Below are 26,178 nucleotides of genomic sequence, written 5' to 3'. Positions count from 1 at the left end.
TATCTTCTTTTCTCCTCATTTCTTTGTTGTTTTATCTGGAATTTGGGGTCTGATATCTGAAACTGCGTACTTTTCTTCTTTTCCTGTTCCTCTTAGGGTTCAAGTTGAAACCTAAAATAGAAATTCATTCGATGGGTTGAACGATACAAAACTATCGTTATCGGTCTACTTCAGTTCAATTCAGTTGGTTTAACATCTATTTCTTGTTGGGTTTAGGGATATTAAGAGGTGTATAACAACATTTTTAAAGAATAGCAAATGCAACAAAGATAGATTTTGAGAATTTGATCTAAATTCTGCTATATCTATGAATTCTTTTGTTTTGTGTTATATTCTTACTAATACTTTAGTACTAATTGCTATTTGCAACCGTTCCTTTTGAAAACTTAATTAAGTAAATTTAATAATCATACTATTAGAACTGAACGGTCAATATTTAGAATGATAATGATTAAATACAGTAATGAATTGAACTAATTGTTTACAGTGGAAATGGTGAGTTTTCTCTCTCTTGTGAAGTTGTGAATGAAACATGGAAAGTGGGAAGCATGTGGACATTTCTTCCTCTAAGCATTTAATCATGGTGCCCACCACACTTTAAACACCAAAGAATCTTCCATTTCACCTCTGCAAGAGAGAGAAGAAAAATGTCTTCAATTAGAGTTAATAATGGTAAAAAAGAACAGTGTCAGTTTTTTTTTTCCAATCAATAACTAAACTCAACGGAGAGAGTCAATTTACGATCATAAGTTTAAACTTTTGGAATCAAAACGGTTCACTTCCATTCTTGTGTTTGGTTTTAGTAGTTTTAAAAGCAAGTCAATAAAACCATTTTTTAAAGCATATGGGTGTGATAGGCCATTTCTTTTGACAATTATTATATCTAAAAATGACCATTTTGTAAAAGCCAGACAGGCCAGGCCTGATAACTAATGAATGGGACAAAGAGATTCTTTTTGAAAAAAAAAATGTAAGAAAAACAAAGATTTGTTTAAATATTGGCCAGTCAGTTTGTTTGTTCGTTCTTTTTTTATACCTAATATAAAGAAATCGTGAGGTGTTTGTTTGGGAGTTTGTTTTACAAATTATTTCTAAGAAATATTTTAATTCTTGAAGTATCGATTTTTTTTTTTTCAAATATGAAGGAACACATTCTTTTAATAATGATTAGATCATAGGAGATGTTCTCTTCTACAATAAATCATTACTTTAATAACATTAATTTAATTAAAATCTAATTGATTAAAATTATATTCTATGATTGAACATGATGACTTGTTGATTTCCAAACACTATAGATAGAATAAACGAAACGAAGCATTTTAACTTAATAGTTTCAATAAAATATAATTGATAAATAAAAAAGAGTGTCATGTTTATCATGTTGGTATTGAAGTAAGTTGGATTAAATTGCAAAATTGACCCAAATAGTTTGGAGAAAACTAAAACTTAGTCTCTATAGTGTATAATTTGAATTACCAAAATTGACCCAAATAGTTTGCAAAATTACTAAAACTTAGTCTCTATAGTGTTTATAGGCAATTGTAAATATTTTTAGCAGATTTTCTATTTAAAATAATTTCTCTAATAGCAATAATAATTTGAATTATATCAAACTATATCAGAGATTGAATGAATATTTTTTTTCTTAAAAAATTACAAAAGGAAGAATTAAGAAATCAATTTCAAATTAATATGAAAGGAGACTAATTGGATAATATAGATAATAGATTGATAGAAGAGACTTAATATCCTGAAGATTCAACATTTCCTTAAACCAATAAATTCCCTTCAACAACTTAATAATAATAATAAATGAATAAATTCCCTTCAACAACTGCAGTAATTAATAAAGAAAAAACAGATAGGAGTTGAGCAGAAAGAAAGAAAGCATGGTGTCATTGACTTTCAAACATAACCCAATAGAACTATGCATTTATGAAACAAGTCATGCATTTTCAAAAACATTAAACAATTAATACATTACCATATTTTTTTCTCAAAAGTTTTCATCATCTAATTGGCTTCCCCATTTACTTTCTATTATATATATATATTCAAATTATATACAAAATATAATAAAGTTTTAGATTCTATCACTGATAAACACAAATAAATTTATATTAATGCCTGTTGATGACATTAATAGAAGTCTATCAACATTTATTATTGATATATAATATGAAATTTTGTTATTTACAATAATTTTTCTTTATACTTTTATAAAAAAATTGTCAAGAATAGCAAAATAGACAAATCATTTATACTTTTATAGAAAAACTCTTTATACTTAGAATTGATTTGCGATTCCATTAACACAAAAATGATAGTATGACATGGATAATTAGACTATCTCAAATCTAGCAAAAGAAATTGAATAAGTTTTCTTATGTGATTCAATGGTGTACATCGGTTAGTTTTGAGTTGAGTTGTGAGGTCTTTTGGACCGGTCTAAAAAGCTCAATCGAATTAGGTTGGGTTAAAAATTTCAGATTTGAATTGAGTCACGATAAACAAATTATTCAATTAAAAATGATATATTAGTTTTGTTTTCATAGTTAAAAGGTACAAGTCCTTTATATGTCATTGAAGAACATTATGTATTATATCATATATTTGTAGAGTCATGGATAGAAATAGCTAAATATTGACTTTACTTTTTCATTGGTTTGATTATTCTCAAACCTAAATTCTAACATCTCAAACTTCCTATCAAAATTCTTTGTCACTATTTATATTGAAAGGTGAGTTTTGATCAACTATCTTTAACCTCCCCCCCACCCCACTTTAAAACTCAATTGATGACTTCCACTTCTCAATTCTCCATAATTATACTTTTAAATGAGTGGGTAACCCATTTTCTAAACATATCATGAATCATATATGCTCTAAATATAGTGGCTAATATAGCTTCATGCCATGATTTTTACTATCATTGATGGATCTATTTGAGTTTTATCCATATAAATTCTATCTCTTGCTTTATGCTTACGAACTATAATTTTGTTTATTAAATCCATTAACTCTCACAATATAATCAATTAAGATTTTATTTAAGACTAAAATTGTTCATGCATCATTGCAATAATTGTTCATTTTTATATTAATTTGATATTTGAAGAAGTTTACACACGTATATTAAAATGAATATGTATGGTGTTTTTCAAATGTAATGTTAATAAATGGTATAAATTTATCCACTTATCATAATTTAAAAGTTTAATTGAAACAATTATAAGCTTTGCATGCTATCTTTTGAATTAAAGATCATGTTTATTTTAGAGAAAATTAAACGTCATCAGCTTCATTTAATTCTATTTATTGTTGTTTATAATATGTGTTTTATGGTTGTAATTAACTGTGGGGCTTAAATCCAATTGCTAAGCTAATAGTGATAAGTTAGATTACATTTGAAAATAACGTTCTCCTGCTATGAAATATCGTTGCCATTTGTAAGATAATTATTAATTTGTCATAATTACTTTAGTTACTAATTGACCCTAAATGTTAATGTTAAACACCAATAGTAAGAAGACAATGATATAAATAATGCAAAGTAAACAAGCTTGTTATCATGATCAAATTATACGTTCGCAAAATTGTTAGTCAACGTGATTAAAAACAATCTAATTACAATTGTGATTAAGGCTCATTATGATATATCAATCAATGGAATTCCACTAAAATTGTATCAATGTCGATAATAAATCAATACACATTACAATGTCCGGACGAGGGTACAAATTGATATATTTGTAAAGTTATTTTGGATGAAGATGCTACCATTGTGTAGGAATAGAAGAGTTGACTAAACCCCTTCATGTTGGGTGGTGACCGTTGACTTATTTTAATGGAGGCAATCAATCAATATTTTTGGATATTAAGCTTTGGTTCAAAGCATTTAAGTTGACTTTTTTTAAGCCTTGACCTCTTCCTTCAAAGGATTGAACACGAAAGGAGAGTTAAAATAATATCGATGAATAATTAATATTCTAATGACTAAAAAATTAAAGGATGAAGTGAAATTTACTAAAATTGAAAAGAAAGTTCTAACTAAAACTATACATGCAAGATGAGGGCAAAATGTAGAAAATCTTAGTTCTAATTCTTTTTCATATTACTTTGTTTATACCTAAGTTGACTCTATATCTCCTCATGTAGCATTTTTAAAATATAAAACTCAACACTATTTTTTAAGTGTAAAATCTAATTTATATATATATATATATATATATATATATATATATATATATATATATAACCGTTGCATCAAATGAGCTTGGAACATGTTTGAAAGTGAGTTTAAATGATTTTTATTGTAGCTTAAAATTACTCTATTCAATTGTTTAAAATTAATTTTTAATCTATAAAAATTTTATTTAAAAGCAATATTCAAACATTGTAACAGTGAAAACAACTTTTACAAGATCACATGTAAGCAAGCCATTTCGATATTTATTTTTGACAAAATAAAAAATTGAATCTCATATGTTGATAATATAAATTTATGCTAGCTTAGTTATTGTAGATGTTGACCACTTTACATGTAGGGATTATTTGACCCATTGAGTGGAGTTAACAAGTTTGAAACTTATATGTTAAATTTAGTATGTTTATATTTGGAGTACCTGTTGTAAGATGAAATTTTTTGATAATGTGAAAAATAGAGAAAAAGAAGTTACTCAATATATGTAAAAAAAAAATAGAGATAGATAAGAAGATGAATTTACTCAAAAAAAAAAAAAAAAAAAAGTGAAAAGTAGAAACATGAGATTGGGTTCTATAAATATAGATTGAAAAAGAAAAACGAAATTACTTTTTTCTTTTATACAACATTTACGGAAACGAAGGATTAAAGCTACCACTTTTTAGATGAAAGATGTGGTAACCTCATTTTACTATCCTATTTGAGGTAAGATGGAGTTCCAAAATAAATGCAGAATAAGAGGGTTAATAATCGTAAAACATAGCATAACTAAAAGGCAGGGAAGGGAAATATTAAAATTCACTGAGACTAAACAAAGACCACAAACATTCTGACCATAACTGGATTAAGAAACCTCACCCTTCAAGCACTCATTTTTCTCTCTTTTATTTTGGATCTTAATATTCTTCATTTCAGCTTAATTCTATGGGATTAGATGGCCTCTTTGGTCCATTCTCAGCTCAATCTACGGCTAATTTCCACTTTCTCTTCTCTTGGAAAGGTAGAATTTTTACTAGCACTAGTACCTCGGCGCTGGGCTTTGGTCATTGAAGCGACATTTTCTTGAACAACTACCAGAGTCTTCAGAAACAAAAATGTATAAACTGAGAAGGGATAAACAAATGCGGTAAATAGAAATGAATTATATTTAAGGTACAGATGAATAGTTTGTTTTATAGGGTACCTTTGAGCAAACTTACCAAGAATTGCCTCTCCTCTCACACACAATAAGACAGTGAACAAGCAACTGAAGATGATTTTTGTACCAAGTTTGTTTTTTCCCATAAATTTCATCCGTTTGATTGTTTATTTATCTTCTTTCAACGAGAATCATCTTCCTCACTACCGCTCCAGTAATCATATCTCTGGGGTCTCAATGTCCCCTTTCGTCTTCATCGTCTGAATCCCACATTGCTTTTTCTGAATCAGTATCTTGTGAGACAGAGTTGTAACTACTTTTGGATTTGCTCATTCTATCCTGCTTTTGTTTGGTGTATGTGTGTTTAAACTTATCGTAAGCTTCATCAGGTTCATCGACGCTACTGTCATAGTCATTGTGCCTATTGTTTCGATCTTTCTTCATGTGATGCAAATGATCTTCATTGTGCTTGTAATCTTGATCCACATTCCTTGAAATATTCATGTCATCTTCTTCCTCCTCGTCTGATTGCCACATAGCACTTTCAAGATCACTGAGCATGTTTTCAGGCTCAGAATCTTCTTTATCCATCCTTCTTGCAAAGGGCTGAACGTTTCTCTCAAAACTTTTAGTTTTGGCCAAATCATGCCTCCCTCCAGTTCGTCGAGTTGCCTTGATGATCTGATGAGCTCCATCAGAATCATCTGTATAGCTATTATTAGCATTTTGACCATCATCAGAATCCCATTCCTCCTCGTTTTCATGATCACCATCTTCCTCTTCACTATTGTACAATCTTTGCTTACTATCTCTCTGCCTCCAAACTCTTGGCTTATCCATCTCATCGTCAGAATAACGCATATCAGATTTTCTGAATCTCCCACCATGCTCTTCTCTATTCCTATACCTAATTTGGCTAAGTTCTTCCTTCTCTGCCGCTTCCTCGGCAACCCAATCTCGGTCTGCTGCATCCTCGATCTCAGCTATGAATCGGTCTAACTCTTCCTGGTCACTATCACTATTAGATTCTGCTTCTTCCATGTTAGTCTTGGTCTTGGTCTCTGTCACTGCCTGCTTATCACCATAGAAGACATATGGGGTACCTTCTTTTTTGTCAATGGCATTAAAAAATGTTGAAGCTACTCTCTGTATGCTGGCCATAGCAACAGGATCCTCTGGGTTTATACCCTTACGCCTGAGCTCTTGTTCTATCTTCTTTATGTTAAGCTTCTGAGAGTCGAGAGCTTGTTCAAATCTGGCCTTGAATAATGCCTACATAGTACAACAAACAACTGTCATTCTACTGTTTTCTTGCCCTTGCCTTTTCCTCCCATATTAATTTTGATCAATTTCTGATTAAGTTCAAATCTCCCTTGTTTTTGAGAAGTTTGGCTTTAGTCCTCAGTGTTTTGTTATGTTTTTCCTCATACGGAGAGAAAAGCTCATTTCTCAAAGATATTGAAAACACGAGTAACCAAGAAGTCTTTCCTCTAAAATCGCACATTACAAAGATAAAAAGAGAGTGAAATCAAGAAGACAAATAAACTCCCATAAAGATCAATGGAGCATCCAAATGAATCCATGTTATGTTTTCCAAAAGACGAAAGGAAATAGTAAGAAAAAGAAAACGAAGAGGGACGTCATGTCATACTGGTGGCATTTGGCCTATCAAATTATCTATTGTTTTCTTTAACAGGGTATCAATAAAAAAATGCTTATATGCATCATTTATTTGATCTACCACTATATCATTCATTAATTAAATCCTGTTAGTCACTTTTAACTAAGGAACTGACATAGTTGGCTAGAAAAAAGTCAGCAACTAAAATCAAACTTCTAAAAAATTACAAAGTGAAGATTAACAGAAAATTGATGTAGAAAAGTTCATTTTTTTATACAGCAAAAGTTTATTGCTTTCCAGATTCCAAGTCCTGTCATGCATAAAGCATTGTTACTCCAACATTATCAACTTAACACATTCTTTCATCTGATGCTTACTAGCTATCTAGTAGAATATATTCCATCCTATTTCAAGCTTAGGCTAGGAAGGGAACACTATTCTACCAGAGGAATGCTTTACAAGTTGATGTATTTGATGTAAATCACTTGTAGTACTGTCTCCATAGAAGGGAGAGGGGGTTGTTTCTCCATTTATAAACAAGACAAGAATACAAAATCCAGAAAAATTACTAAGTAAAAACGAGACAAATAAACTGAAAGAATAAGCAGTGTGATCAAGCATGCACCTTTCTCTTAGTAAGCGTGTTGATCGGTATCAAATTTTTAGGTTGACGATAGTTTCTTCCACGAAACATGATGATTGTTTTCACGTTATGTACATTCACTACAATTCCACCGCTAAGTCTTGCAAGCATGGTTGCCATTTCCTTGATTTTTTCTTTGGGAAAGTTATCACAACACACTTGTACTGTCTCATGAAACTTCCAGTGGAGATGCATATTCTGGACCACTCCTCCAAACACTCCACGAACTCCAACTGGGACATAATTTTTGTTTCTAAAGCCTATTTTTTTGTAAGCTTGAAGCTGTTCAGCGGTCAAGAGCTCAGGGTCGTGACGAGGAGGAGGCAACTCTGGTAGCTCATACTTCTTGAGTTGTTGCAAAAGTAATGCTACTTTCTTCTTGGCCTGTGAAAGATATGCGAGAAATATGGTCAAATTAATTGATCAAATTTAAATTTTGTGCACGCACATTTGTGGGTTGGGGGCTGAATATCATTATACAATAAAACTAATGAGTGTAGAATTATGTTATCCGTTAAAACAAGGCAAGCATTGTAATGCATTGAACTTAAATTGAACATGGGAAGTAAATTAACTTCAGATTTCCCAGAAAGAGGCCTATAATTCATAAGTAAATTTCTTCAATCACAAGTATGATCTATTGCCATCGAGAGAGCACAGCATCTGAATTAAAGTGGAGATATTGTTCCACTTTAACTCAATTCCTTTCTCTACTTCTTTCTTGAGTTCAACCTATAGAACAGATCTTGTTCAAGTAAGGTCGTAAAATATTAAAATAGATGTACAACCTTTCTCTACTTCTTTCAATCTGTAAGTTTGATTCTTTGTCAAGCAGATTGCAGTTTTGATGAGGAAGGATTTTTTATATTCGTTTTCTTTGTTCCTTTCAATCACAAGTATGATTTAGAATAAAAACATATGTAAGAAATATATGCATCATCAAAATCAGCAACAATGATTATAACTACAAAATGACATACTCTTTTGAGGTTGTAAAGGAGCCGTTCTTCCTCTGTCATCAACTTTTTCTTTATTTTCTTCGCTCTTCTAATCTCCCTTAAGGTTTTACCAGACTCCTTCCTCATTCTCCTCTCTACCTTACTTCGCATACTTCTTCCCTTCGATGTTGACATACAACGAAACAACCCATTGAAAGGACCAACAACCTTAGATGTAGAAGGCAGTACATATTCACCATGAATAATTCTATGGGCCACATTGCATGGAACAGTCTCTGAATTCAAATCTGTTAACAATATGACATTGCTGCACGCATACGAAAAGAAAAGAACAGCCAGTTAGACAATATAATATTAAATATATCATCATTCTTCCGTTTGAATTTTTGAGTCCATAAGTAATCTAAGATATTAAGCTAGTATCAGATTTTTGTTCAACCTCTTCAATATTATTTCTCTCCAATTAATACCAATTTCTAATTATTGGCTATTCTACCCATTTCAAGCCCACAAACAAAGGGAAGTAGCTTAAGCTTTTGGGTCAACAGGTGATTTAAGACAGTCTTATCACAATCTTTGTAAACACAGGGCAAAAGAATTGGGTTCAACTGTTGGATGTAGCCCAATTTTGTTTCAACGCTCAGACGAGTTCATCTACCGGGAGAAGCCCGTTTGAGATTGTTTCTAGTAGGCAATCTGTATTGCCACACCTTGTCAATCATCTCTATGTAGGGAAGAACCCCCAAGCCCACAACTTTACGAAGGGGTGGAAACAGACAATAGACATCGCCCGAGCGTGCCTTCCCCAAGCCCACAACTTTACGAAGGGGTGGAAACAGACAATAGACATCGCCTGAGCGTACCTAGAGAAGGCCTCAAGGTGGATGTAGAAATGTGCAGATAAGAAGGGATGCCCCCTTGAGTTTCGGGCACAGGACCAAGTACTCGTTAAACTACGACCAGAACAAATTAGATTTCGAGGACGCAAAGACCAGCGCCTCGTACGAAGGACCGGTAGAAGTGCTGAAAAAGGTAGGAAATACATCTTACAAAGTAGCGCTGCCCACATGGATGAAAATCCATCCAGTAATTTATGTGAGTAACCTGAAGCCCTACCATCAAGATACTGAAGACTTGTAGCGGAATGTCGTAATTTGCCAAATCATCGACCTTAGTCAAAAAGAAGACAAAGATGTTGAAGAAATTTTGGCTGAACGAGTAAGAAAGGACAGAAGGCCCACACGAAGGATCCATGAGTATCTGATAAAGTGGAAGAACCTTCCTGTAGAAGAAACCAGTGGGAACGTGTTGAAGATCTAGAAGCCTGGACGCAAAAGATAGAAAAAGTCAAGCTTCACCGGTCAATAGGAACGTCAACTATTTAGATGGGGGAGAATGTCACAAACATGCTTGTCTAGGGCGTTGTTTGCCTATGGCCGCATGTCTAAATACCCCCAATTTATCGTCTTTATGTTTTCTTTATTGTTTAGTCTATTGCATTCATTTTCGCGTCAGCGAGCTAGAGTGTGACGTTTTGCATTTTCATATGCAATCCTGCCAAGGCTAAAAATGTTAAAAATGTACCATAGGGGAGGCATAATAGTTTGAATCCTCGACCAAGTCTTGTAGCACTCATTGCAAACTAAGTTTTTTTTTGTCAAACTAAGTTTTTCTTTGTAATTGACAGTCTTCGGTGCTTTCATTTATGATGTTTTCAATGATTTCCTTTCTCTCTCACGTTTTATAAAACAATTTTCTCAAAAACATGAAGGGCAAATGAGGTAAAAAAACTGTACACATTTCTAAGCAAGTAAGAAAGAGACGTTGTAATACTGCAAAAAAGCGAAATTCATCTGGATTGTGAAGAAAAATGAATAAAAATGGAATTGATAGTTGAATGATTGGCATAGAAACGAAGTGCAAAAGTGGCTACCCTGAAACTAAACAAAAGATTGAGAACTGTATCAGAGAAAGCAGAAAATGGGAAACAAGAACCAAATTCAATCTACACAGAAACAAAATGCAATCGAGAGAAAGATAGAGAAGATTTACTTGTAACGATTGGATAGGAGGAGATTGGAAACCCTACTGAAACAACAGAGTCTTCGAGTAGCAGCTAACATTGATGAATGAGTGAAGGAAAGAGATGAAGATGGATCAATCTATCAATCAATTTGTCATCTCCATTCCCAAGGTACCACCGCCGACCGGTGAGGGTTTTGCGAATGAAGGCTGCAGGGTTTAGCGTTCCTTTAGATTATGAGCATTTTTCTCCCTGTGCCCCTTGCCCGCGAAAGAAAAAACATTCATATAATTCTCTCATTCTCATTTGCACTAAAAAAATTAGAAATTAATTGTAAATAAAAAGAAGAGAAAATTAATTGATAAAATGTTATTTACTAAGGGTCTTTTCCATAGTATAACAAAATAACAAAGCATTTGAATTGTATAGAAACTTCGAAAACGAAAAAAAGTTCACAAGTCGATTATTTAAAATACCAAAAATGTCTCATCAACCATACACTTGATATTTGCGATCGTAAGCGTTCATTTACATATGACTACAATTTATCTTTTCAATTTTATCGTTTAATTTTATAAATTTGGTTTCGTTTAGATTTAATTTAAAATTACTAACTATATGAACTTTGTTAGGGTGAATTTGTTTTGTTACAAAGTTTTCCATTTATTTATTTACTAATTTATATTCATTTTTTATTTTTGTTTTGACATTAATATTTTAGTGATATTTTTATTGACATTTTCGTAAAATTAAGATGTTGGCATTTTTTTTAAATGATATCAATATTTTAAATCTTGGTTATGCTATGATTAGTCATTCACTCACTTAAAATTGTGTAATAATCAAATTTCTAAAATAGGTTAAATTAATATAGCTTAATTAAACATAATATTTGTACTATCTATAGAAGTTAAAGTTTTGATTCCCTCCTCTCACCTGTTGTCAACAAGAAATCTATAAATAATGTTGAAGTTTAATAAAAGCTCTTACAGGGAGATTGATAAATTAGCTTGAATTTGATTAAAATAAATAAATTATGAATTTCATCTAAGTTTGTATCTATTTAATTTCTAAATATTTTAAAATTTAATATTAAATTTATGATTTTTCAATTTTTGTTTAAAAGGTCATTTGACTTTAAAAATGTGGGATAGGTAGTGAACTTTAATTTTGTATCTAATAATTTATTTTCTTATTCAAAATTCTTAAAATTAACAAGTTTGTTAGATATAAAATTGGAATCTCATTATGATAGGATCTTAAAACTTTCAATGTGCATAAAAAATTTAGAAAACATGAAAAAATAAATCCCTTCGCATTGTGATTTAAAGGACAACAAACACCTTTCAAAACAGAAAGCTAATTCATGAAAACACACATGCCAACCATTAAACATAGTATAAGACTAGAAAAATAGAGAAGGGAAATAAATATAGATCATATATCATACATTTACTTACCATATCTTACAAAAAAAAAAAGTGTGATTAAAGTTAGCCAGAAGATGAATGTCACCCCATCCATCATCTCAAAATGCATCACCATCACTACACATTCACAAATCAATTACCACATAGAATGTTTATTACATTCCTTTCCATACAAAATAGTAGATCAGTTTCCACATTTTCCCCTCAGCAACCCATCTCGCAAATCATTAATGGCACTCAAAATATAAAGTAGCAACTTCGAGCACCTTCACGGTGCACTTAACACAAAATTTGGGCAAGAACATGCTTGATCCCGGGATCGGTTGCGGTTGTTCTTGATTCAATGACTTGACTGTGAGAAACAACTAATATGTATGGTTGTAAGTCGTAACGTGCCATTTGAATACCGAAGCTTAACTGACTTGCGATGGATGAAATGCATGACATTCCCCATGCAAATAATGAAAACCAGATGACTGGAAAAAATTTTACGATGAAATATGGTGACTTCAAAGAAGATTCAGAGTAGAAAAGTCAGATTGTAATATGTCATTCTCTCATGAGATTTTACGTCAACATCACTTCATATCCTGTCAATCCAGTCGAAAATGCTCTCTTGAGAACCAAACTGCAGGTCCTGCAAGCAATAAGAATTCTGAGTTATAGACTAAAGGAAAGCATTTGAAACTTGGAAAGTGGGAGGTGAACTTACTGCAAGATGAAAATCAGGTGGAGTATCCAAGTCAAGGTTCTCAAGGTCTGCAATACCACAAGGAACATTATCGTTTGCAATCTCGTGGTAAGCGTTGCTACCGGAGAGAGGGAAAGGTATTTGATTTACTTGGTTGCTACTTATAAAAGCACTAGAATCTAGGACTTCATTGCATAATAAGTTGTCTTCCAAGTAATGTAATTCAACATCAGCTATATCCTGAGATTCTCCAGCCATCCATCCATGGCATCCCCCATCATTCTCTGATGAAATATTGGCATAAGAAACACGAAATGCCTCCGGAGTCAACTCTTCTTCCTAATCAAGTTATCATGAATTTGATAGATGAACACTTTTTAGAGTCTAGGGAAAGAATGCAATGACACAATTTCTTCTCCATGGAGAAGCAAATGTCATCTTGTTACTGAAACCCTACTTTATAAAGCATAAAATAGACAATGGAACTAACTTAAAAGAGAAGCTACCTTTGCCGATGACTGAGGCAGACTATTGTCAGCAACGGCATTGGAGACAAGTGATTTTCCCGATCGAGGTGGAACCGGAGGATTCGACTTGGGAGTTCTAGGACTTGTTTGATGGAGCATAGCATCTAAATACTCAATGAGCATATTATCATTGTTCTTAATACATTGTTTTGGTTGCTGATAAGAAATTTTCGACAAAACGTATTCGCCTTCCTTCTCATCTTCTTCAGTTCCCAAATGATATTGATGTATCACCCAATTAGATTTTTCGGGTTTTGAGCCTCCTTTTGAACTTCTGTACAGAGAGAAGATCTTCTTCCATCCCTTATGAACACCATTTGATATCATAGCTTTGGTCTTACCGGTTTTGTGCCAGCGAAAATGTTCGAGGCTTGAACTTTGTTCACTTTCTATCTTGCGGCGCTTCCTTTGACCTGTGGCATATGCATTGTTTGTTTTGTGAAAGAAATGGACATCATTTCCATCTTTACTGACACCTGAATAATTGGAAATGTTGTTATTCTGAACAAGTGAGCAAGGTTTCATAACTCAATTTGCTTAATTCGTACAACACTTTGCTTTATACAAACGGAGATATATCATTATATGATTCTCTTGTACTTTGAGTTCTACCATTAATAAAGAAGTCTGTCTCCTTTAAAAATATATATATAAACAGAGATATAATCAACTTTTAAATCAGAGAGCTTACTCTTACCAATCAAAATGTGAAAACTTGTAAGGTTAAGCAATTAATTCTCTTAAATCTAAAACCCCCGGAAAAGAATAGTACCTGCTATTTCTCTTGAACATAATTACAATGAGTCTTTTTAACTGCGACAATATTTCTATTTCAAATCCTTACGTGCTCTAGTGTTTACTAGTTGTTATAGTGTTTACTGTTTTTCACTCATCATCTCTTTCTCTCTTTGTAACGGTGTTTAATGCCCTAACTAAACTAAAATACTCTACACCCCAAACACAAATAATTATAACCAAACTAAAATAGTTTGCATCCAAAACAGATTATTATAATCCACAGATTATAATAATCAACTAAGCTTCTCAAACACACCCTAAATGTTATAATTGAACAGAAGATCATGGTAGCATAGAAAATGAAAAAACCAACACAGAAGAGTTCCTAACCAGGGAGATTTTCTGGATGAGTGTAACAGATTCCTTGGTCAGTTTCAAGTGTGGGGATGAATTCATCAATTAATGCATGTGGCTTTAAATTTCCAACAGCGCACTTGGCCGCTAAGTGATCCATTATTTCATCATCAGTTGGATCAAATTTAACACCAGCAGGCAACCCTGGCCATTCAGACAAAACCTGCAAAGAAAATGCTTCAAAAGATATTCCTGATTCAAATTAATGCTTCAATTCAATGCCTTGCATTCAAGGCACAACACAAGATGAAAGGTATGACGCAAAATTACACTCTAAAAATTCAATGTATGCTGTCAATAACTAAAGTACCCAGAAAAAGGTTCAAGTTTCCTATAAGGTATGAACTAGCCATTCACTGTATGAATAAAATTCAACATTTTGTTCTTACAGTATTGAATCCTTTCCATAAATCAGTTATGGCAATACAGGGTGGAGGCCGAACTTACATCGGTATTATCAATCATAAAGTTACAGTTTGGACATTCTCGTTTCGCATCACAATCTTTAATTACTTGTGAAGGAGGTTGACTGATGTGCCTGACTTTTCTTGCAATTGTTCGGCTATCAATTATCCAAGACCTGTGAGAATGAGACAATGAAAGTTAAAATGCAGTCACTAGATAACTAAAGAGGACATAAAAAATATTAGATTGTAAAAGCAACAATAAAGAGAACTACAAGCATTCTCCAGGTTTCAAGTGTAGGAGTGGGCCACTAAAAATTAGTATAACTAAAGAAATAAATTCTTCCCGAAGTTTTCACTGTTGATACGGTCAGTATCAATGATTCAAGACCCAAGTGCACATAAATAATCTCATGAGACAAATGGCTAAATACAACAATGTACACTTATCGAGAAACGCTCGAATCAGGGAATGCGACTAAAGTTACACATTGACAATAAAAGAAGGAAGATCATGAGTAGATAAGTTAGGAACATCATCTCTATTAATATGAGACCTTTTGGATGATTCTAAAATATTGAAAATGTGATCGAGCTCTCTCATTGGCTAGATAAGGAAATGATCATAGGTATATAAGGGAGAAGAACTATCTCCAATAGTATGAAGTCTTTTGGGTGATAACAAAAGCAAAACCACGAGGTCCTATGTCCAAAGTAACCAATATCATACTATTGTGGAGATATCTAGAGGTTCGTTGTCCCTAACACAAAAACAAATCTATAAGGACTTTTGTCCAAAAAAGTGAACAATATCATAACATTGTAGATTTTCTTTTTTTTATAGAAACAACTTTCATAGAGAAAGAATGACAGAATACAAGGACCTACAAAATGACGAGCCCACTAAAACACCCCCACTAAAAGAAGGGGAACGGAGTAAAATGTTACCAATGGAATAGTCACAAAAGGTCTTTGAAATCGAAGTCCAAAGGGACACATGAAACCTAATCAAAGGCCAAACCTCACTATGATCCCTTTCGGTACCACAAAACACCCAATCGTTCCTCTCCCGCAAACATTCAAAATCACCACACACACCTCAACAAGTCACAAAAAACACTCTTTCTCTATGAAGGGCAGTTGGAGGAGGAATTCCTTGAACATCCTTTGGACAGCATAACTAATACCAAACTTCTACAGAAAATAGCAATAGCACCACGCAGCCCACACATACTTAAAATCCCAAAAGAGATGATCAAGGTCTTCCTCCGCCTTCCGACAAAGCAAACAACAAAAAGGCCTTATTAGGGACTACATACATCTCCTCATCGTCCCTAATAATTAGAACCGTTGTTTATCCTTGCTAGAGTACCACCTTAAGATTTAAAGCCCCCAAGCTCAATTACCACTAGGACAATTTGTGGTGGGTTGTACATTTCTTATCATATTAGTCGAGTGATTAAAATGATCCAAAAGAGTCGTTTTAGTGTAATGACAGGAAATGAAAGCAACTACCCTTCAGTAGGTTGTCTACTTTGGGTCTGGTAGCTCCAACCATGGCAAAAAGAAATTGAGTCTAGACTTTACATGATAAACACCATTTAAAATAAAACATTGGATGGATTTACAGTTACAGTTCCAAACGCTTTTGCTGGAAATAAATAGGCACAGTCCACACAAACAAAGAAACTCCAGACATTCTCAATCTCGTCACTCGAACCATGAAAAGAATAGCTGAATCTTCATTAACAATCAAACCCGGTACAACTTCTGCAAAACTTTTAACCAAAAGTGTGAAAACAGGAGAAACCCCTATTTCTTCCCCTCAAAGGATCTCGTTGAGCTTTAGAGATGTCATAATGGAGCATGTTCAACTACGCCATTAACGTAAGTGATCAAGCTCTCAAACACCACCACCAAGCTCTCAAGCAAGAAACACAACAAATATAGCTTAAACAAAACAAGTATTGTGTTTCCTTTCAAACTTCAATACTGACAGCCACCTCAAACCCACACCTTCCTCTGTATCAGCGTTTTTCCTCAAATTAGAGTCCAAAAGTAAGACCTATACTTCCCGATTAACTAAAACCAACTTTACATATAAGAAAAAATGAAACGAAACCCATCATTTTCTCACAAAAATTAAATCGACCCAGAAATATAAACTACAAGAAGAACCAAAAGAGAATGAAAAACCACATTTTGCTATCTGGGGTTGTAAGAACTCATCAAACACTCAACAGAAAACCAAGAAATTACAAGAAGAGAAGAAGACTCACCTTGCCATATTCTTCAAGAGCTAAGAAGAAGAAGAACATTTCAGAGAGCAAGGGAAAGATATAATAAAAGCTTCAGCGCGTTTGAGCTTCGGATATTGGTCCACTAAGCTAAGTTTTAGTGAAGAGTGTAAGGGAAAGGAAAGAGCGGAAACCCAAATCCCAACTGTGCTCAGGGTGAGCGGGAAAACTGAGCCTTGGTTCGGTGGAGGCTCGTATTCCAGAGCATAGGCTCGGAACAAAGACCAGGGGAAACATGAAAGGGTGTTGTTGATGGATGTGGGACCCAACGTTGACGGGAAGGTAGGACGGAGGCTGAGGTAAGGCAAGCCGAAGCTGAGGTGTGTAGGTTCGAAAAACAAGTAAATGTAATGTGTGGTGAAATTTCAGGTGGGGACATTGATACTTGCGGTCCAAGCTAAAAGTCACTTCGTCTTTGGATACTTTTTCATATTTGCTACTTTGTTTTATGGGCTATTTCCTTAAATTTTTGTGTGTGTTTTTTCATATTGTTTAAATATATATATATATATATATATACATATATATATATATATATATAACCATAGAAAGTAGCGCTTCAAATTAGGTTTATATTAGGGTAAATTGTAAAAAAAAAAAAACGATATCTAAGTAGGATGGTAATTACAATTATATTCTTCAACTTTCAAATTAAAAATTAAACCTTCAAACTTACCTAATAATATAAATTTTAATAATTATATAAGTTTGAGGATTCAATATTTATCATCTATAGGTTTAGTTTTGGGAAATTTTCATAAATATAACAAACTACTAAAATATTTACGACACGTGTGACAAACCTATAAAGTTAGTCATTATTTAAATATTCCAAATTTGCCTTTACATCTTTTTTCTCCTCTCTGCGATTCTTTTATCATCTTTGTACGATTTCTTTCCCTCTTCTTCTTTCCCTCCTCTTTTTTACGTCGTTTAGATTTGGGTAACCAAATCTAAGTTCTTTCTATCGTCTTTCTTCTTTTTCTCTCTTTTTTTTTTTGCTACATGCATCGTCTTTCTTCTTTTTCTCTCTTTTTTACGTTGTTTCAATTTGGGTAACCAAATCTGATTTCTTTCTATCATCTTTCTTTTTTTTTCTCTTTTTTTACGTTGTTTAGATTAGGATAACCAAACCTAAAAAATCGTGTATAAAGAATCTTGAAAAAAATCGTTTAGCCAAATCTAAACGATCGTGCAACCAATTAATTAAATGATCGTGTAACCAAATTAAACGATGAAAAAATAAATCGTTTAGATTTGGCTATCCAAATATAAACGAACAAATAAACGATCGTATATCAAACAATAGCCAAATCTAAACGATCGTGTACCAAATATATTTTTGGTATTTTTCATGGTGGGCCTGTGTTTTCCGTTTTAGAATTTTTTTATACAGTGTAAATATTTTGCCGCTTTGTTATATTTTTTGAAAGACCCCTTTAGTTTTTACAATTATTCTAAGTTTGAGAGTCCAATTTTAACATTTCTATAAGTTTATCGTTTTAATTGTTATTTTTTGAAAGTTTTAGGATGTAATTACAATCTTTTCAATTAAAAGAAAAAAATATATAAAAGGTCTTTGATTTTATTTGATCGGCTTTTTAACTTCCGAATTTTACCTAATATCTTTTTAAATTTGAGTTTTGTGTATGATTGATGATGGATCGACTTTATTTATAAAAAAAAATTACATACTTCTTGGTATAGGAAACTAAGGGGTGCCCAGTGTCACAATCGTAACTTTTCAAACACGATTGTGCGGCACTTGTTCTGCTTGGTCAACAAATCAGCTGTTTAAAATTCGAAATCCGTAGACAAACTCGTGATATGATGTAGTCTCCCTTCACGTTCTTGAGAAAATTGTTTTATAAAACGTGAGAGAGAGGAAATCATTGAAAACAATATCATAAATGAAAGCATTGAATATTGTCAATTGCAAAGAAAAGCTTAATTTGCAAAAAGTGCGACAAGGTTTGGTTGGGGATTCAACTACTATGTCTCCCCTATAGTACATTTTTAACATTTTTTAACATTTTTAACCTGGATAGGCTTGCATATGAAAATACCAAAATGTCACACTCTAGCTCGGCGACATGAAATGAAAGTAATAGACTAAACAATAAATAAAACATAAAGACAAGATAAATTGGGGGTATTTGAACATGCGGTCATAGGCAAACAATGCCTTGGACAAGCATGTTCATGACAAAGCTTGAACTCTTCTATCTTCTGCGTCTAGGCTTCTAGATCTTCGACACGTTCCCAACTGGTTTCTTCCACAAAAAGGTTCTTCCACTTTACCAGATACTCGTGGATCCTTTATGTGAGTCTTCTGTCCTTTTTTACTCGTTCAACCAAAATTTCTTTGACGTCTTTATCTTCTTTCTGACTCAAGTCGATGATTGGACGGATTACGATATTCTACTACAAGCCTTCAATATCTTGATGGTAGGGCTTCAGGTTACTCACATGAATTACTAGGTGAATTTTCATCCATGTGGATAATGCTACTCTGTAAGATGTATTTCCTACCTTTTTCAGCACTTCTACTAGTCCATCGTATTTTCTAACGAGGCGTTGGTCTTTGCATCTCTGAAATATGATCTATTCTAGTTGTAGTTTAACGAGTACCTAATCCCCTACCCAAAACTCAAAGGGTGTCGCTTCTTATCCGCCCACTTCTTCATCCGTCTCAAGGCATTCTCTAGGTATGCTCAAGCGATGTCTGTTGTTTGTTTCCACTCCTTCATAAAGTTGTGGGCCTGAGGGTTCTTCCCTACATAAGGATGATCGACAAGGTGTGGCAATACAGGTTGCCTACCAAAAACAATCTCAAATGGGCTTCTCCCAGTAGATGAACTCGTTTGAGCGTTGAAACAGAATTGGACTACATCCAACAGCTGGACCAATTCTTTTGTTTTGCGTTTACAAAATGATGCAAATATTCCTCGAGCATGCAATTGAATCGCTCAGTCTAACCGTCTGCCTAAAGGTGGTAGCTTGAGGATATGTTTAGACTCGTCCCCAAGAAGGTAAATAACTCCATTCAGAATGAGCCAATAAATCTACCATCCCAGTTGCTCACTATACTTGTCGTCGGGACTCCCTACAACTTAACAACATGCTTGAAGAATAACTGAGTTATCAGTTCGGTTGAACACTGCTTGGTAATGGGGACGAAGGTGGCATATTTTGAAAACCGATCAATGATGACCAAGATGGCCTCAAAGTCACCTACCTTGGGAAGATGAGTGATGAAGTCCATAGAAACACTCTCCCAAGGTCTTGTTGGAAATGGCAGAGGGTCGAGAAGTCTTGCAACCTTTGCTTTCTTGACTTTATCATGTTGATAGATGAGACATGTCTTTGTGTACTGTATGACATCATCTTTCATGTTTAGCTAAAAGTAGCCCTTCTTCAACAAAGCTAATGGATAGCATACTAACGCAACGGAATTAAGGATCAAAATCTTACCCTAGATGCATTGAAACTAATTTAGATGTTAACATGAATTAAGCAAAAAATCCTAATTACACTAATTAGGGTTTTAAAAAAATCATATCTTTGTATCTTTTCCCAACTTCTCTAAATTTCTTCACGATCACGAACTGGGACCACCATTAGTGTTAACCCGCTATTTTCCGGACTAAGAATCGGGTTGTGGGATCCATTCAAAGTAGAAAATTTGAGAAAGAGATTGATGTTAATGAATGGAAATTGGAGAAGGAAAATTAAGGTTTGAGATTTGGGAGAAAGGTTTATTTGTAATTAAAAATTACCAATTGGCAAAAATTCTTCTTCAAAATGAAAAATGCCCCTTAAATAAACTAATTACATGAAAAATTTGCATGTAATTGGACCACCAAAACCCAACACCTCACAATCTGCTATCCATTAGTGGATTTATTCACCATTCCATTTTCTCTTAGTGGGCTTAGTGTCATCACCATAAGCTTCCACATAGCCCACTAAGAGTTAGTGGAATTATCCAACAAAATGTTGAATTTTTCCACTAACTTTGGTCAAGGGGCAAAATGGTCATTTGACCATTCTAGTCAAAGTCAAACTTTGACTTTTCAAGTCAAAAGTCAACATTTTGACTTTTCATTTTGTTCATCTTGACTAATTTCGACCTCCCGAGCATGAATCCTCATTTATTTTCTTGAAATTCAAATCACATTTGAATATAAAGTTGGTCAAAGTTTGATTTTTCAAAGTCAAAAATCAACATTTTGACTTTTCACAACTTTGACCATTTTCATCAATTCGAGCTTCCAAATATGAATCCATATTCATATTTTTAGCATTTAAATCACATTTAAACATAAAGCCCTATAACCGACTGCTATATCACATATATTCGTCGGTTTCTCTCGTTCTACCTAATTCGAACAATTCGAATTATTCCAACATATTGTTCTGAGTTAATTTCGTATGAGCTAGCAAGACAACCTAATGGACCTATAGATTGTGGGTTCCAACGATCCAAGATTAATTGGTTAAACCTTTTTTAGACTGAGCTAATCAACATTCGTTAACTAACGGGTCATTCCACTAAAGTCCTGTAGTTACACTCTCCTCACTATAGATATATTTGTGTCCATTTGATATAACCATGATCAGTAAGTTAATCATTCACAGGTTGTTCGTAACCTCGGTTGGGTCAAAATACCATTTTACCCTCGAGACTACATCTTGTTCCTTAAGTCTCATTGATCCACTATTGAACATTTGGTTTAAGGTCCAACCTATAAACTAAATCCCTCTCGGTCCAATGAGAGGGCGGGATCCCTTGTTCAAGAATTGGATTCAGTCCATAAGAGAATAACCTATCTACTAACCCTAAAGCTGGTAGGAGTGAGTTTCATCTTGCACCCTATGTCCCTAGCCATCCACCCAGTCTTACCCTTGAAATGGGAGGCTTGTTGGGCCAGTGACATTGAGTTGCCCTCACCCATGCAGATCTAAGAATAATACCGTTTGAGCAAAAGTTCATAGTTAACTCAGGATTAAGATTAAGTTACCTAGGTCATCATAATTGAAATAGTCAGTTTATATAGTCAACGGTATTATAACTTAAAAGTGACTATTTAATGGTTCCAATCTTATGCAAACTCTTTACATAGGATGCTTCTACTCCCATGTCTTTACATGAACGATTTAGGATCACATTGTTTGTACTAACTACAAAGCGGGCCACATCCATAATGTTCCAGAAATAAGGCGTCCAACCTTATTCATACACTATAGACCTTTTGGGCTATAAACTTGAACTTGATCCATATTTATGTCTCTATATAAAGTTCAAGTCTACACTAGATAGCCTTAGGACCTTAGTTATTTGATTCAATATTATAGTATTCTATTTTCACTAACAAGTCCTCAATAAACACTTTATTGAATAGAATGTAATTTTAAACTATAAACTACGAGTTTTAGGACATAAATTCCAACAAAAGCGTACGTCCTCTGCCATCCGAGATGACCAGCCCATAGAGTATCGTAACACTCATGCAACAATTTCTTCCTCAGGTCCTCTACTCTAGGGATGTATAGCCGATTACCCTTTGTTACCAACAAGTCCCCTCGACCCAAAACTGTCTTGTTTTACCTACCTTAGCGAAATTCATGATGTTCTGAGTGGTGAGATCTTTCTGCAAGAACTCTCTTAAGATATCTCTAGCTGACTTGTCAATCTAACTCGTTTGGAGATGAGTTAACATGCACATGACCGCATGTTCATTTTTTTACTCAGGGCATCAGCAGCCCGGTTGCTCGACCCCTTCTTATATTCAAATTCAAAATCAAACTCAACCAGAAATTTCTGTCATCTTACTTGCTTCGAAGTCAACTTTGGCTGAGTAAAGAAGTCTGCACTGTTGTCCGTCTTCACCACAAATGACAAACCTATAGGTATTGTCTCCAAGCCCTCAAGCAATGTACTACTACGCGCATCTCTTTTTCAGACATGGTATACCTCTTCTCAACTACATTCGACTTTCAACTTTCGTATGCAATCGAGTGTTCATTATGTAGGAGAACATTACCCAACACATAATCGGATGCATCCGTCTCAACCTCGAAAGGTTTGGTCACATCAGTAATTCAAAAAACTGAGCCCTTCATCATGGCTTGCTTCAGACCATCAAAGAAGGCTTGACACTCAGGGGTCCATCCCCATTGAACGTCCTTTTTAGTAACTCAGTCAACGGACTTGCTCGTTTGGAATTCAGCTAACTCCAATGCCGCCATACGATAAGCATTTCTTGCAGACAGTTTTGCATCTGACAATAGCTCGATCTCTGATCAATCATCCTTCGAGGTGGTAAAGACTTGGGCAAACTGTCAGGCATCACATCACGATACTTCTCTAGGACACACAGAATGTCCTTGGAGACTGTCTCCCCCGAGTTCTCCAACGAATCAAGTGGGATGGTCATAACGTTGGTTTGTCTCGAGCGAGACCTTTCTTTAATTGCATGACAGAAATCATTTTCAACCCGTTAGGCTGGTGAATGTCAGTCTGTACAACAGTAAGTGCAGATCCAGTGATCACCAAACATTTCGTTAAAGGCATTGGTATCACCTGATATTCGAGTAGAAACTCCATTTCTAGTACTACATCAAAATCATCCATTTTTACAACCATAAAATATACGAGGCCATTCCATCCTTCCAACCTTATCATCGTTTGTTTTACTTGTCCGATAATAGGCAAGGCTGCATAATTCATGGCTTTCATTCTTTTGTATCTTTCTTCCAACGAAGATTTAATCGCCTAGCTTTTGCCTCCTTTATGAAATTGTGGGTTTCATCAGAATCAACCATAGTGCTCTTGATCGGTTTCTGGTTGATTCAAGTTTCAACATACATTAAGCCCATTTCCACTGGTGTACTTGTCTCCCCTACGTTCTTTTGGACAGACGACAAAAATTTTAAGGCTCCCATTCGAGGGTTATCACCTTCCTTTGTATGATCCACTTCCCTCTCGGCTTGATCCAGTTTATCGTCTGAATCTGAGGCTAAAGAGCCCTGGAAAGCATTGAAGGCAATTTTGTTCGAACATTCTCTAGCCAAGTGTGGTCCCTTACATATGAAATAACTGAGAGGATGATTGGACACATTTTGGTTATTTGGTCCTTGCCAGGTGTTTCCTGTATTTGGTTGGTAGGGGTTGCGATCTCCACTAGGATGTTTGTCTCCTCCGACAGTTTTGGGAGAACTCAGGCGGTTGTTTTTATTTCCCACAGACAATGAGCTTGGATGACGTCTCACATCCTAAGAGTCGTTAGACAAGTTAAACAACCTTTCAGCCGTAGCGTACGCTGATGTGAGGTCTTGAACCCTCTGTTCATATAACTGTCTTTGCCCACGGTTTCAACCCTTCAAGAAAATAGAAAACTTTTTCTTTCTCGGACATATCGCGTATGTCCAACATCAGCCTCGCAAACTGTTTTACATACTGACGAATATTGTTGGTATGTTTCAGTTCATGCAATTTTCGTCGAGCCAAGATTTCAACATTCTCGTGGAAGAATTGCAAGCAGAGTTCTTTCTTTAAAGCATCCTAAGTGTATTGTGCAATGTCCTTCTTGAATGTCAACATACAGGGACCTCTACCGTAACTTGGCAACCTCAGATAGATGCATCGTCGTTGATATGACTTTGGCTTCCTCTGTGACCGTGTTCGTGGCCTTAAAGTACTGCTTGAGATAAAAAATGTAGCTCTCTAAGGCCTTTGCATCCCTTGCCCCACAGAAGGGCTTGGGTTCCAAAATTTTTACTCTACTAACAAGAATTGCTCCTCCGGCCGGAGCTTGGTTTGCCATTGCTCGCATTGTGAGATTCATACTCATGTTCACATCTGCGATTTCATTCCTAACGACATCGAGGGTAGCTAAAAAATCCTTTGACATGCCATTTATTTATCTCTAAAAATGTCTTTTGAGAGCTATCTAGCTCAATGACACGTTCCTCAATATGGGAAACAGAGCCCGTCAAACTGTCCCCACATTCGTGGCTACCGGTTCTTTCAACTTTTCCTTCTAAAGTGTCGACTCTTGCCAACAGCTCTTGTATCTATAATCCTTTGATACAGCTAGATACCGCATCGATCGTATCAACTTTCTCGGAAATTTCTTCGAGACGGGACTCCAAAAGTGGATGGAGTCGAAAACTTCCTTTAGATAGAGCATCTGCTTTTCCAGCTCTACTAGTCGGTCTTTTTGGGCTTTGCCCAATTGATTCGTCGTCGACATGTTTCGGTCTTAACTGTTGATTAGTCAATTTGGCTCTGATACCACTTGTCACAGTCGTAACCTTTTAAACATGATTGTGTGATACTTGTTTTGCTCGGTCAATAAGTTAGCCGTTTAAAATTCAAAATCTGCAGAAAAACTCGCGATATGATGTAGCCTCCCTTTACGTTCTTGAGAAAATTATTTTATAAAACGTGAGAGAGAAAGGAAATCATTGAAAACATCATAAATGAAAGCATTGAAGACTGTCAATTGCAAAAAAAGGCTTAGTTTGCAAAGAGCGCGACAAAACTTGGTCGGGGATTCAATTACTATGCCTCCCCTATAGTACATTTTTAGCCTAAACAGGCTTGTATATGAAAATGCTGAAACATCACACTCTAGCTCGGCGACATGAAAATGAAAGCAATAGACTAAACAATAAAGAAAACATAAAGACAAGATAAATTGAGGGTATTTGGACATGCAACCATAGGCAAACAACGTCCTGGACAAGCATGTTCGTGACACCCAATAATGAGTTTGTAATGTGCTATAATAAAAAAAAATTCATGTGTTGGATAGCGTTTTGGGTTTAATTTGTAACGTCAAACTCATGTTGTCCCTACAATTTTCAACTCACCATCTTTTCCAACGTTTGCATGTTTCACGCTCTCATTTTTATCTTGTCCTCGATTTTCCACACATTCCAACACTACTCATATTTCCAATAATTTTGATTACACTTCACTTCCTCAAAAAGCCCCTAAATACGTTATGCTTCATCGATAATAATTTCGTTTTCGTTTTTGTTTTCTTAAATTTATGATTGTTTCTTTTTACATTTTC

The 26,178-nt window shown here is 34.5% G+C and overlaps 2 protein-coding genes across 5 annotated transcripts; both read right to left on the bottom strand.

The window, feature by feature from the left end:
- Positions 1-4,942: 4,942 nt before the first annotated feature.
- On the bottom strand, positions 4,943-10,860 carry LOC103498113 (CRM-domain containing factor CFM9, mitochondrial). Of its 3 annotated transcripts, none has more exons than XR_539534.3 (5): positions 10,621-10,860; positions 8,590-8,875; positions 7,592-7,993; positions 5,407-6,617; positions 4,943-5,310 (listed from the first exon to the last, which is right to left on the bottom strand). XR_539534.3 is itself a non-coding variant. In XM_008460600.3 (4 exons), the coding sequence occupies exons 1-4, from the start codon at positions 10,689-10,691 to the stop codon at positions 5,580-5,582; spliced, it is 1,797 nt and encodes a 598-aa protein (XP_008458822.1). In that variant the 5' UTR covers positions 10,692-10,860; the 3' UTR covers positions 5,330-5,579. The 3 variants fall into 3 exon arrangements, 1 of the variants encoding a protein (XP_008458822.1); XR_539535.3 differs by having other exon boundaries at positions 4,943-5,287; XM_008460600.3 differs by lacking the exon at positions 4,943-5,310 and having other exon boundaries at positions 5,330-6,617.
- A 1,145-nt stretch (positions 10,861-12,005) lies between these two features.
- On the bottom strand, positions 12,006-17,309 carry LOC103498111 (SUPPRESSOR OF GAMMA RESPONSE 1). Of its 2 annotated transcripts, none has more exons than XM_008460599.3 (6): positions 17,075-17,309; positions 14,839-14,971; positions 14,368-14,554; positions 13,219-13,715; positions 12,734-13,051; positions 12,006-12,649 (listed from the first exon to the last, which is right to left on the bottom strand). In XM_008460599.3, exons 1-6 carry the CDS (start codon positions 17,080-17,082, stop codon positions 12,605-12,607), a joined length of 1,188 nt encoding a protein of 395 aa, XP_008458821.1. In that variant the 5' UTR covers positions 17,083-17,309; the 3' UTR covers positions 12,006-12,604. The 2 variants fall into 2 exon arrangements, with proteins under 2 accessions (XP_008458821.1, XP_008458820.1); XM_008460598.3 differs by having other exon boundaries at positions 12,006-12,658; positions 17,075-17,306.
- Positions 17,310-26,178: the final 8,869 nt, after the last annotated feature.

The sequence above is a fragment of the Cucumis melo genome, chromosome 9, assembly GCF_025177605.1.
Source record: "Cucumis melo cultivar AY chromosome 9, USDA_Cmelo_AY_1.0, whole genome shotgun sequence".
Classification (NCBI taxonomy): domain Eukaryota; kingdom Viridiplantae; phylum Streptophyta; class Magnoliopsida; order Cucurbitales; family Cucurbitaceae; genus Cucumis; species Cucumis melo.
Note: the sequence above shows the minus strand (reverse complement) of the source record. Positions and strands in the feature narration are given on the sequence as shown.

Coding starts and splice junctions, on each gene's coding strand:
- LOC103498113 (XM_008460600.3), bottom strand. CDS start 10,691: ATGTTAGCTGCTACTCGAAGACTCTGTTGTTTCAGTAGGGTTTCCAAT. Junction 8,876..10,620: donor CTCCTATCCAATCGTTACAA/GTAAATCTTCTC, acceptor GTATGCGTGCAG/CAATGTCATATTGTTAACAG. Junction 7,994..8,589: donor TCCTTTACAACCTCAAAAGA/GTATGTCATTTT, acceptor TATCTTTCACAG/GCCAAGAAGAAAGTAGCATT.
- LOC103498111 (XM_008460598.3), bottom strand. Junction 13,052..13,218: donor TGCCTCAGTCATCGGCAAAG/GTAGCTTCTCTT, acceptor TAACTTGATTAG/GAAGAAGAGTTGACTCCGGA. Junction 12,659..12,733: donor CACCTGATTTTCATCTTGCA/GTAAGTTCACCT, acceptor TATTGCTTGCAG/GACCTGCAGTTTGGTTCTCA.